A 13,274-nucleotide genomic window follows, 5' to 3' on the forward strand; every position below is an offset into this window, starting at 1 on the left:
TTCACAATATTATTTTGCAAAAGCTTACAGCCTAAAGGTTTGGGAATGAGAACAAATGACATATAAGACTGTTGGGGAAAAGTGGTGGTTCTGTGTTGCTACTGGAGATTCCAGGGTGTGTCCCATAACAATTCTTATACAGGTGGGAGTGCTTGGAGGTGTTGAGAGAATCTATTGTCTGTAGCTGGAGTGTATTTGACAATGCAACACAGTTATAGTAGGGTTAGGGCTGGTAGCAGAGTGTAGGGACATTGTGGAGGTAGGTGAGCTGAGTTTTGCATACTTTAAAGGGTTGGTTCACCTTTAAGTTAACTTATGGGCAGTAATCCATAGCGACCAATCAGATGTTTGCTTTCAGTGTTCACCCTGCAGCTGACTGAAAAAAAAACAATACTATGGGTTACTGCCCTGCAGCAATTTTGGATTCATGTAATAATTCAACCGCACACCTGTTGTTCACTGGTGCTGGACCTCCATTGACCCGGACCGGGTCCCTTAGCAACATCAAACGTATTCAAACGGATCTGCACACACCCAATAGTTTGCAGTCGGGGAGCTTACCCCTTTTATGTTGCTACCAAAAGTATATCAACGTTTCTGGGGGGAAACTCTCCCTTCATCAGGATGAAGGGAGGATTCCCCCCCAAATTGTTGATACAGTGTTTCTACAGTAAATGAGCCCCACTTATTGTTATAGAATGACCAATTCTAAGCAACTTTTCAAATGGAGGTCACTGACCTTATGTAAGGCTGCAAATTTATTGTTATTGCTACTTTTTATTACAAAACAGAGAGATCGGTTGGTGCTCTAGAATGATAAAGTAAATAGCTCACCGGGTTGATCATGTGGTCCAGGTACACCAGCCCCAGACCCCCAGCTTTAAGGAGCAGCAAACGGATGTGTACAGGAAAGAGAAAGGGCTATCCACAGGGCCAAAAGTATAAGTTAAAAAAACAAGTCTTTATTGATCATAATTAAAAGTATAAATACATCTCCATAGGCCCTACGTGTTTCGTACTTAATCATGGTTAAGTACCTTGGAGGTTCAAAATGCGTAGTGCTTGATAGCCCTTTCTCTTTGCTGTACACATTGCTACTTTTTATTACTCATCTTTCTGTTCAGGCCGTCTCCTATTCATATTCCAGTCGCTTGTTTAAATCAATGCATGGTTCCTAGGGTAACTTGGACTCAAGCAATCATATTGTTGAAATTGCAAACTGGAGAGCTGCTGAATAAAAAGCTAAATAATTCAAAAACCACAAATAACAAAAAATTAAAACCAGTTGCAAAGTGTCTCAGAATATCACTCTCTGCATCATACTAAAAGTTAACACAAAGGTGAACAACCCCTTTAAGTGATAATAGAAAGGTTTCTACTATAGGTATTAAATAAGTAATGCAGAAACCCTTTATCCAATAAGCTCTGAATTACAAAAAGGCCGTCTCCCATAGGCAGATTTGTGAAAACCATTTAACCCAAAGTCATTATCAACTTCTTTAAAGTGGACCCGTCACCCAAAAAAAGTATTCCAAATCCTATTTTATCATGTCAGTCAAGCAAAATGAACTTTAATTACATTGTATATATTATTTAAAACTTGTTTCCATCAGTGTGGGAACTCATAATTATAGCAAGCAGGCAGGAGCCATTTTGCGGACACTGTTATAAAGACAAGCCTTGTATCATCTCATAATCTTGTTTGTGCACCAGAATGGGGGACCTGATGTCCATCCCCATGCCCTGGCTGCACAATCAAATGTTTAAGAGAACTGGGGGAATATGGGGAAAGCAGTGACATCTAGGAAGTGCTGAATGGAAAGTGAAAGTAATTGCTTGCCCCGCCTCTATGCCTAGGCATAGAGGAGGGGCAGGCAATATTTGATTGACAGCTGAGATTTTTAAACGAGTTTACAAAAGCTATGAATGCTTTAATAAAAAAAAGAATTTGGATTTCATGTTTAATTTGAAAAGGACTTTTATTATACAGCTTTTTATGTCTGGGTGACAGGTCCACTTTAAAGTGTCAATATGTTGCATATTTAAAAAATGCCTGGCTCATATTTATATTATGACATATTTTAAATCTGCACCCCCAAAAAAATTATATTTGGTGTAAAATATTCCTATTTTATTTTAAGTAATGGCTCTGTGTGGGTTATATTTTAAAGTAAGTACAAAGTTACACCAAAATTTATATAGAAAAAGTCTGACGAAGTGTTTGAGATGAACAATTCTAGTAAATTTGTGAAGAGACTGTCATAGACAGTAAATAACTTGTTTTATAAATATGTCCCTTAATTTGCAATTCTTAAAATCCTGCTTAATTTCTAGGGTCTATGTGGAAGCAGTAGCTATGAGGCATCATGGGGTAGTAGGGGAGCTTTGTATATAATGCAGGTGAGAAGCTTGTTGATCCAAGGCCACATGTAAGAGCTCAGTGGATGACTTGGAAATCATTGTTATATTTAGTTTAGTGGATTACCTCCTACATCTGCAATTACACTGGCAGACTGGATTTTCTGTCTGGACCTTCCAAATGATCCAGGGCGTTTTTGCATTATCCAATGTGGCTCTGCACAAAGTAAAGATGAGGTAGCGCGGCATATAGTCATACTGTGTATGGTCAACAAAAAATTTTTAAATTTCAAAACAGCACCATCAGTAGCTGCACAAAATTGTACAGGTATGGGACCTGTTATTCAGAATGCTTGGGACCTGAGGTTTTCCAGATAAGGGGTCTTTCTCCAATTTAGAACGTCATACCTTAAAGTGGACCTGTCACCCAGACACAAAAATCTGTATAATAAATGTCCTTTTCAAATTAAACATCAAATCCAATTTCTATTTTTTATTAAAGCATTCATAGCCGTTGTAAGCTCATTTAAAAATCTCAACTGTAAATCAAATATTGTCTGTCCCTCCTCTATGCCTTAGGCAAAGAGACAGGGCAGACAATTACTTTCACTTTCCATTCAGCACTTCATAGATGTCACTGCTCTCCCCACATTCCCCCAGTTCTCTTCACCGTTAATTATGTAGCCAGGGCATGGGGTGGGCATCAGGTCCCCCATTCTGTTGCACAAACAAGATTCTGGGATGATGCAAGGCTTGTCTTAATAACAGTGTCCACAAAATGGCTCCTGCCTGCTTGCTTAAATTATGAATTCCCAGACTGCAGGAAACAAGATTCAAATAATTGATATAGTGTAATTAAAGTTCATTTTGCTTGATTAATGTGATAACATAGGATTTTGAATATTTTTTTTGGATCAAGGGTCCCCTTTAAGTCTACTAAAATCATTTAAACATTAAATAAATCCAGTACGGTTGTTTTTCTATCAATAAAGATTAATAATATCTTAATTGGGATCAAGTAGAATGCCATGTTTTGTTATTGCAGAGAAAAAGGAAACATGTTTTAAAATGATTAATATTTCGTTAAAATGGAGTCTATGGGAGACGGACTTCCCTTAATTTGGAGCTTTCTGGATAACTGGTTTCCGGATAATGGATACTATACCTGTATAGCAATGTAGATCAAGCCAGCAAGTGTTGCCTTAAAGCTTTTGCTGTGTTTGTGCTTTATATTAAACCTACATGTTTACATACATGACTTGGGTAATGGGTAATACCACAGGGGGTACTTTAAAAAAAAATTTAATTGCCTTGCAGATGCACTTTTAAGCAATTAAAGTTTACGTTTGTTGGGGCAATTCTAGAAGCTGAAAGTGCTTAAAAATACCCATTGTGACATTACCCTAATGCACTTTAATTTTGATTATTTTGTGTTCTGTTCTTGCTTCATCCATTCCATAACCTATTTTAATATCAAACAATACAATATAAACTCCTTTTTCTATCTCTAGATAACACGCTACACCCTGAAATACAGTTTCTCATGAAGGGATTCAAGCCCAGTCACATGTAAAGACGTTCTGCACCTGCCTTCCCTTCTGCCATGTTCTGTGGCTCTCAACACAAGGAGGGTTTGTCTTCATGAAGATTCCCAATCTTGGTAATGTGATGAATAAATTTGAGGTCCTTGGGGTTGTAGGTGAAGGTAAGTTTACTCTAGATTTACCATGACTCTAGGGTGGGTGGGTGATTGTATGAGGGATTTCTCCAGGTACTTGAGTTTTATTTCACTTTACGAAAAAAACCATTCAGGAAGATTACTTGGCTCTTGAAATGCAGACACAACAATGATAAAGTCATTTATTTCTATTGGCCTGTATGGGGATTTTGATTTCTGTTCATAAATATAGAACATAATTTAAGGCAGCTATTGTTCTAGCCAATATTTACGATTTCAAGTGCTGCATATGTACTTAGCTCTTTCTATGAAACTCTTTGTAAACAGATGGTATGTTAAAATAAACATACAGTATACAATGCATACACAACCATACCAGCTAAGAGGAAGGCAAAATAATAAGAATCAACATATTTGGATTCTTTTTACACCAGTCATATTGCACCTGGTGCTTGAATCTATTAAGTTTTTCGTTCCCTACCCAACTGTTTATAAGCAAAATACCAAAATTTTGTGATTCCTCTGAATACAGAACATGCACATCATGCTGTGTTATCACTGGGGATGCAAACAGATGCACTATGCTTCGATTTATTGTATCCTGCCAATAGTTACAAAAATACAGTTTATTTATTTATTTTGTGGATTTATTTTAACAGCTTTAAACATGTTTATCCCTGTCATGATTGTAATACCATAATGATATGTATATACCAAGATATTTGATCCCATGGTAATATACATGAAATCAAATTTCTGACTTTATTCTGAAAATTTAAAGACACTGGCTTGTGTCCACCGACAGCAAATCTTTATGGACCTAACATTAAAACCCATAAGAATGTTCCCAGAACCGTTCTTTTATTATACTATATTTATTATATACTGAATTCCCACAGATGGGAAATAATGTACAGGAACAGGACCCATATCTGGAAACCCGTTATCCAGAAAGCTCTGAATTACGGAAAGGCTGTCTCCCATAGACTCCATTTTATCCAAATAATCCAAATTTTATAAAATTATTTCCTTTTTCTCTGTAATAATAAAACAGTAGCTTGTACTTGATCCAAACTAAGATATCATTAATATTTATTGGAAGCAAAAACAGTCTATTGGGTTTGTTTAATGTTTACATGATTTTCTAGTAGACTTAAGGACAGGCGCGTTTCAGGCGGCAGCAGCCCCCCTCCTGCTCCGCGCTTCTAACTTGTAGCATTGAATTGCTACTGCAGTGAGCGCTATTGCGCTCGCTGCACTAAAGGAACCGAATTTCTGTTTTAAAAAACGGAAATTTGGCTCTTAAAGTTACCAGAGGCGGCTATTTGCAAATTTCCTGTGAAATTCTCAAAACGGCGAAAAATGTGTTAAAGTCAATGTGCGTCCCGACTAGTGTTGACTTTGAGTCAATTTGCCGCGAGGGACTTTTCAGACACGCGTCCACTTTTTTTTGGACGCGGGCGAATTTTCACAGGAGTTTTGCTAATTTATTGGCCGGCAGTGAACCGCGGTAATTCGTTGCGAATTCGCGCCAGGCAAATTTATTCACCTGTCACTGATGATGATCCAAATTACAGAAAGATCCATTATCCGGAAAACCCCAGGTTCTGAATAACAGGTCCCATACCTGTATCTTATTTAGATTAGTGTTATCTGTGCATTCACCTAAATTCAATGTTATTACCATGGATCACCCTTGTTCGGCCTTTCCCCTTTTGTCATTAAGCCAGCTGTCAGACATATCGCAGATGATTTCCAATTATTCTGTGCTTTTAACAGTACAACAACAACAGTACAAGTGCATTAACTGACCTATATATATATATATAATACACAAAAGTCATGAATATCCTGTAAATTATATCCTTATAAACGGTGAGTTCTGATGTCATCAGTTATAAACGGTGAGTTCTGATGTCATTTCTGTCACATGACTCACTGAAATTTGTGTATTATAATAAATAAAGTACCCCAGTTGCAAAATATGAGGATATTAGAAGTTACCTCGGAGTTCCATGACCTGTATAAAAACACTCGGCCTTCGGCCTCGTGTTTTTATATGGTCATGAAACTCCTCGGTAACTTATAATATCCTTATATTTTACAAGAGGGGGTACTTTATTCACTATATATTAATGCTGCACCCACTGAAAAATCTAGGGGAAAAAATGTTGGTGTTTGTATCAATCATCCACAAAAAATAATGTCACTATCTCCAAGGTTTTAAATGATTCCCTTAGACTGCTGAAGACTGATTGTGTTGTATGCTGCTAGAAAATAGCGAACATGGAAAAACTACTGTTAGAGCCTTGGTTCTTTTTACATTTACTCTGCTTTGATTAGATTTCTGATGATGTATTTTTCCCTTATACTGTATTTTAACTGTAAATTATATGTGCCACACAATAGTAGAAGTGGTTGAAAACATCTATAATTACCAATCCTACAGTGAGGTTGCTATAAGTATGTATAATTGTGTATTTATGCATGGGAGTACTTTGTTTTCTTTCTGAAATGCACAATACTAACCATATCCATCACTGTAATTCTCCTTAGGAGCGTATGGAGTGGTGCTTAAATGTCGACACAAGGTAAGAGCAACAATTTTCATCACAGAATTACTTTACGTGGTCCTCCATTTTTATTCAGAGCAATTTATTCTGAGCGATTTTATTGCTTCTGTTATTTATTGCTTCTGTGGGGTTGTATCTGTCACCGGTATTTAGTGACTGGGTGCAAGCAGAGACACAATTGGCAAATTTATTATTTTTTTGAGGAAGGAGCCTTTGTCGTATGTGAATAAAGTCCAGTGTGCTCTGGGATACTGCTGTCTTAAAGGGATACTGTTGTGGGAAAACATGTTTTCTCTACACATCAGTTAATAGTGCTATTCCAGCAGAATTTTGCAGTGAAATCCGTTTTTTAAAAGTGGAAATATATATTTTTATATTTAATTTTGAAATCTGGCATGGGGCTAGACATGATGTCCATTTCCCAGGTGGCACCAGTCATGTGACTTGTGCTCTGATAAACTTCAGTCGTTCTTTACTGCTACACTGCAAGTTGGAGTGATATCACCCCCTATCAACAGAACAATGGGCAGCTAACCAGACAGCAGCTACCTGACACCTCTGCTGAAGGATTTGTTTGCATTGCTAAAAGTGCTCCCTGCTTGGGTGCTATTCTTATGTCTACCACTATGGAGCACGAGTTGGGTTGTGGTGAAATGCAATGAGAAGGGGAGAAACAATAGCTGTCTCAAAGCAGATCCATCCTGAAGTGCCTGCTCCCTTCTCGAAGCTCAGAATCAGATGCAATGCACTGAGATGGCTGCCTTTAAACCAATATTACAGCTAAAAAATACATTTGTTGGTTCAAGAATAAAATTTTAAATGGTAGAGTAAATTATTTGCAATGTAAACGGTGTAATTTAGAATTAAAAAGTAAAAAAGTAAAAAAAAGCCATAAAATCAAAAGGGAAGATGAGACAACGTCCCCACTCCAGCTTACTGCCTTCTATTGATCTCAGCTCAGAAGGGCTGATCCAGAAAAAAATCCAAGGTGTTAGTGGCTCCTCATGTTCTTCTGCAAGTTCCTCACCTCTGCATGTCAATCCTGACAGAGAACATCACATAGATAAGTACAGTAGTCGCATTAAAACTATTGCTTCAAAGGCTCTATTGACACGATTAAGGACAGGCATAAATACAGACAGAAATCAAGCTTTTGAGGACATCAGAGCAGATATACAGGAGTTTGGAGACTGCACCAAAGTAAAATGTCTGCGCTGGTGAGTGCACTTTACAAAAGAAATAATGATCACAAGCCAATAAATTAGAGGTCTCTGGTCTCAAAAAAAATAAAACTCATCAAATATAGGGATGGGTCCGGGTGCACCACCCTGAACCTTCAGCTGAGGTATCAGATAACAGTGTTGAGCAGGCACTTCAAAGACCAATCCTCCAGACAGACATAGTAAAATGATCAGTAGTTTATTAGGTACATAAGGATAGAGCCTTACACATTTCGTATCTTACAGACACTTAATCATAGGCTGACCAAGGGGCAGATTTACATAGGGTCGAATATCGAGGGTTAATTAACCCTCGATATTCGACCATCGAAGTTAAATCCTTCGACTTGGAATATCGAAGTCGAAGGATTTAGCGCAAATAGTTCGATCGAATGAAAAATCGTTTGTTCGAAGGATTTTAATCCATCGATCGAACAATTTTCCTTCGATCAAAAAAACATTAGATAGCCTATGGGGCCTTCCCCATAGGCTAACTTTGCACTGCGGTCGGTTTTAGGTGTCGAAGAAGGGGGTCGAAGTTTTTTTTTAAAGAGACAGTACTTCGACTATCGAATGGTCGAATAGTCAAATGATTTATAGTTCGAATCATTTGATTCGAAGGTCGAAGTAGCCAATTCGATGGTCGAAGTAGCTAATTCGAAGTTTTTTTTCTTCTATTCCTTCACTCGAGCTAAGTAAATGGGCCCCTAAGTGTCTGTAAGATATGAACCGTGCAAGGTTGTATCCTTATATACCTAATAAACTACTGATCATTTTACTATGTCTGAGTGCACTTAACAGCCTGACTGACACACACAGTGAGTCCTACAGGGGAATATCAGGAGATCCAAACAAAGCAATTCAATTAATTCACACAAACTGTTATCTTGGAATTCCTTTCTAAGACCCCAACAGATCAGTTGACGATTCATAGAAATTATAGACTACCCAAAGGCAAAGGGACCCCAAAAAAGCACCCCCAGAGATGCTATACTACATGCCCATTTTTACCATATTAAACAATCTACTAAGAACACAGAGGAAGAAGAAAACTTCCACCACCATACTATTCATACAAATATAACAAAGCAAAGATCACTTTACGTTGGACTAGTCACAACATGCAAAAATCAACACCTGAATTTGTCTGTATATTTGTTTGCAATTTCAGCTGTGTGATTAATAGGGTCCAAATTGCCCTAGCAACCATGCCTTTGTTTTACTAAGAGACTGGAATATGAATTGGAGAGGCCTGAATAGAAAGATGAGTAATAAAAAGTAGCAATAACAACACATTTGTAGCTTTATAGAACATTTGTTTTTAGATGTGACCCCCGTTTAAAACCTAGAAAGAGTCAGAATAAACAGGCAAATAATAAAAAAAACGATAAAAAATAAACAATGAAGACCCATTGAAAAGTAGCCATTCTAGAACATACTATAAGTTAACTGAAAGGTGAACCACCCCTTTAATTGGGTAAAAGGTTTTAAACTTTTTGGACTGTTTGATGTTAATTAAACTATGCTTTGCTAATTTATTTTCCCATCTTTCTTTGTTCTCAGCATAGTGACTCACACCTAAAATGCAATGCATAGAAGTTATTATATAGTACATGCTTGTAACCGCTGTACATATACTTCTCTGCGAGGAGCCAGAGGCAAACTTTCTAAACCCCATCAAATATTTTATCATTAAATGTAAAGGGGTTGAATATCCCTAAAAAAAAAAAAGAAAACCCTTGCATTGACGGAATTTAGAACATAACATCAATCAGATATGGTATGAGTTAAAGAGACTCCCTTTCAAAACTCTGGCCCCACTACTCTAAATATGAAACAATAGCTTGTTCATCTGCAACCACAACAGGGAGGAGTTGCATTTGTGGTTAATAACAAATTACACATAAATTGTGTATGGCGACTGGCAGACCCGAGAGGGTGTTCTTTAGTAATATCATGCACTATTAACCAGGAACTGTATCCCTTGGTCAAGTAATATGCTCCAAACTGCAATCAAGTTTACTTTATTAAGCAAATCTTAGACAAAAAGGAACTACATTAAAGAGATACCTTAACATTTAGATAGATTAGATCCAAGATCCAAACAAACCACAGACTTGGAGGCCTATGTATCAACAGTCTCATTTTAGTGGTCTTAGAGGTTTTTGAAACCACAACTAAATTCACTTTTTATAAAACCATGATTGTCATGAAATTTATTAAAAGTTCCAAAAGCACGAATTAAAAGAAGTGCTGAAAAAAAAAACCTCTGAAATTTTCAGACAATTCCTAGCTCAAAAACATCCGAAGACCTCTAACAGGATCCATGCAGCTCCGATTGACTTCTATAGGACCTCGACAACATTTACCTGGCAAATTTTTATATCAGAGTTTTTCGTATTTATTACACAATAAATCTTGAATTTTTCCAGCTTTTAAGAAAAATAGGAAAACCACACTTAGAGATTCGTGGAAAAAATAGAAATTCGATTGTTAGTAAATCGTCCCCCATAGACACATGAATAGATTTTGTTTTTAACTGACCCCTATACACTGCTGACACAGCACAATCACAAGACAAAGAGCCAGGTCAGACAATGCTTCAATTTCCAACAACATTAAGGAGCAGCATCAGTTTCATGGTAAGACTTTAGTGGTGACTATACAACATACTTATTGTAGATCCAGTAATAGTACATAAAAGGTAAAGATTAGTGTAAAAATAAAAATTGGATTAATAGTTAGTCTGTGCAAAATTAAAAAAGTTTCTAATATAGTCAGGCAAAAATGTAATGTATTAAGGCTGGAGTGATTGGATGTATAACATAATAGCCAGAACACTACTTCCTGCTTTTCAGCTCTCTAACTCTGAGTTAGTCAGCGACTTTAAGGGGGGCCACATGGGACATAACTGTTCAGTGAGTTTGCAATTGATCCTCAGCATTCAGCTCAGATTCAAAAGCAACAGTTATGACCCATGGGGCCCCCTCAAGTCACTAATTGGTTACTGCCTGGTAACCAATCAGTGAAAGTGAAGAGAGTTGAAATGCAGGAAGTAGACATCCAGTCACTCCAGCCTTTATACATTACATTTTTGGGTAACTAACTATATTAGAAACATTTTTTTATTTTGCTCAGCCTATCTATTTACACAGTTTTTATTTTTACACTGAACAATTCCTTTAAAAGACTACTTTCCGTTAAATGGTACGCAAGAAATCGACCCACTTAACACATGTTGTGTCCATAAGGCAGTTATAAGAGGTTGGATAATAAGCAGAGCAGCACACACACAAAAAAAAGAACAGATGAGACCAACCTACTAATGCAACTTGCCCAGCTACAAAGCGGTAAATCAGTATAATAAAGATAGCCTGTAGTTGCAATAGAACAGCATACTCTATGCCACGTAAAAGCAATATACACTGGACTGGCAAGATTCTCATGTTAAATATCTAGGAATGAACCTTGCTCAACTCAGAAAGAAACTCAGGCACTGGATAACTACCTTTGCCGCCTATAAACATAGGCAAAATGTTAATCCTTCCTTAAATCCTATAGAAGCTTCAGGTTATATCTATCTACATTTTAAAACATTCTTTCTCAAACAGCTGGTAATGAACTTTATTGGCAAAATAAAATACCAAAAATGGGAATTCAAAAATGGAATATATAAAACAGAAAATAAGGAAGCTTGGCCTCAATGGCCTGTCCTAATTTTCAAAACTTCTATAAAGCCATCATACTTCAAGCTGCAAACTGGCATGTACTTGTATAATACAAAAATTGGATACTTGTTGAAAATAATGTCAATTCTCATCATCTGCAGGGTATTCTCTGTACGAAAGCCATATCTTGCTAATTCATTGCAAGACAACACCCTGGAAACAATGGCATCATTGCTCCAATCATACCTTTAAGAGCACTAGAAATTTAAACAAAAAGCTCTCATACACATTCCATTACCTAGGAGAACATTAACAGCCAGAAATCAGAACATTCTCAATACTGTATAATACATGAAATCAAAAAAGAATATATTATATATTAACTAGAACTGATAGTAAAGTTCACAACATTTGGCTGCAGTGGGATAGTTTCCTAAAAACAAACATGGAAGACAACAGCTGATGGTCTCCCTCTAAATCTAAAATATACCATTATGCTGAATTGAACGGACTATAAGAATCGCTTTATATGTCCTTGAATCTGAGTGAAGTCACAAGGGTAGCCTGAGGAAAGCATAGGGGCTAATTAAGCCAGAAATAGTCTGGTGTGGCAATAGTCTAAGCAATGTCATTATAACAAATGCACATTATAAATATTTTACATTATTTTTATGGAGGTATAGGGACAGTGCTTAATTTGAGTAATAAACTAACACCCATTCATACAAACATGCATATAAAATGAGGGGTGGATGGAAATGTTCTGGGCACACAGTAATTTAGCCTCAAATAATATTCTGCCTGTAAGGGGCAATCATTGGCAAAAATGCCCATATGTATTTTCCTTTTACATGTTATGTTGTGACCAGCTTTTATGTATTACTTAGTTAATGGAAATGTATTAGCCTTTGTTTGATATTTATACAGAATCTGCCATATGCAGGTATGGGATATATTATCCAGAATGCTCGAATGGGGTTTTCCGGATAATAGTTCTTTCTGTAATTTGGATCTGGATCGACCAGTAGACCTTTAGCTGGTGATCAGTAGATCTCTGTCAACAACTTGTCTAAAGCTGGCCATAGGTGTAAAGATCTTTTCGTTATTGCGAAACCAAAATTCACAATCTTTTGCAGCCTATCACCCTAAAAAACTGAAAAGTCGCCAGCGTTTTTTTGACCTACAAAAAGGTTCAAAGTTTTTTTGATGAACTCCTATCTACTTTATTGCACTTCGCCTGGTCTGAGGTGGCGAAGGCAAGTCTGCCGCAAGAGGTAACGTTCAGTAAAATCCGCATCTTAGTGAATTTGTGTAGTTATGTCCATTCGCCAGAGCAAAAATTCGCCTGGCGTTAGAGTGCGAAGTATCACTGCAGTCTATCTCCTTCGATATCGAATTTACACCAGCATTAGTCACTTCACCCTTTATTAAATTTGCCCCTATGTGGACTTGCAGCCTACAGACAGCTCTGTTTGGCACTACACCTTCTCTTATTTTTTTTCTGCAACGAATACTTGGCTCGAGCCTGAGCCCGAGCCTACCCGCACCCTTCTTCCATCTATTTATATGCCTGCCCAGCCGATGACGTTACAAAAGGGTCGGGGCAAGCGCACCCCTAAAAAAATAGAAGCAGGGAGCCGGCAGTGTAAGGAAGTGCTGAGGTCGACCCAAAACCCACCCGACCTGCACATCACTAGGGTGCATATAAAAACAATGTTCAACAAAAACACATTCCAAGAAGTTTAGGTTCCACATAAAGACACAGGACCTTAGGTCA

General features: G+C 37.3%; 1 protein-coding gene across 8 annotated transcripts in view; it reads left to right on the forward strand.

The window, feature by feature from the left end:
* The window catches only part of cdkl5.L (cyclin dependent kinase like 5 L homeolog), a 185,524-nt gene that overhangs the window by 72,453 nt on the left and 99,797 nt on the right, over positions 1-13,274 (forward strand). For all 8 annotated transcript variants that reach the window (XR_005965302.1, XM_041581757.1, XM_041581756.1 and 5 more), the window contains exons 3-4: positions 3,870-4,063; positions 6,593-6,627. Coding sequence is in view for 7 of the 8 variants with exons in the window: in XM_041581757.1 (XP_041437691.1) it covers positions 4,000-4,063; positions 6,593-6,627 (99 nt within the window). In the remaining variant the exon portion in view is untranslated. The remainder of the gene's footprint in view (positions 1-3,869; positions 4,064-6,592; positions 6,628-13,274) is intronic.

The sequence above is a fragment of the Xenopus laevis genome, chromosome 2L (assembly GCF_017654675.1).
Source record: "Xenopus laevis strain J_2021 chromosome 2L, Xenopus_laevis_v10.1, whole genome shotgun sequence".
In the NCBI taxonomy this organism is placed as follows: Eukaryota; Metazoa; Chordata; class Amphibia; order Anura; family Pipidae; genus Xenopus; species Xenopus laevis.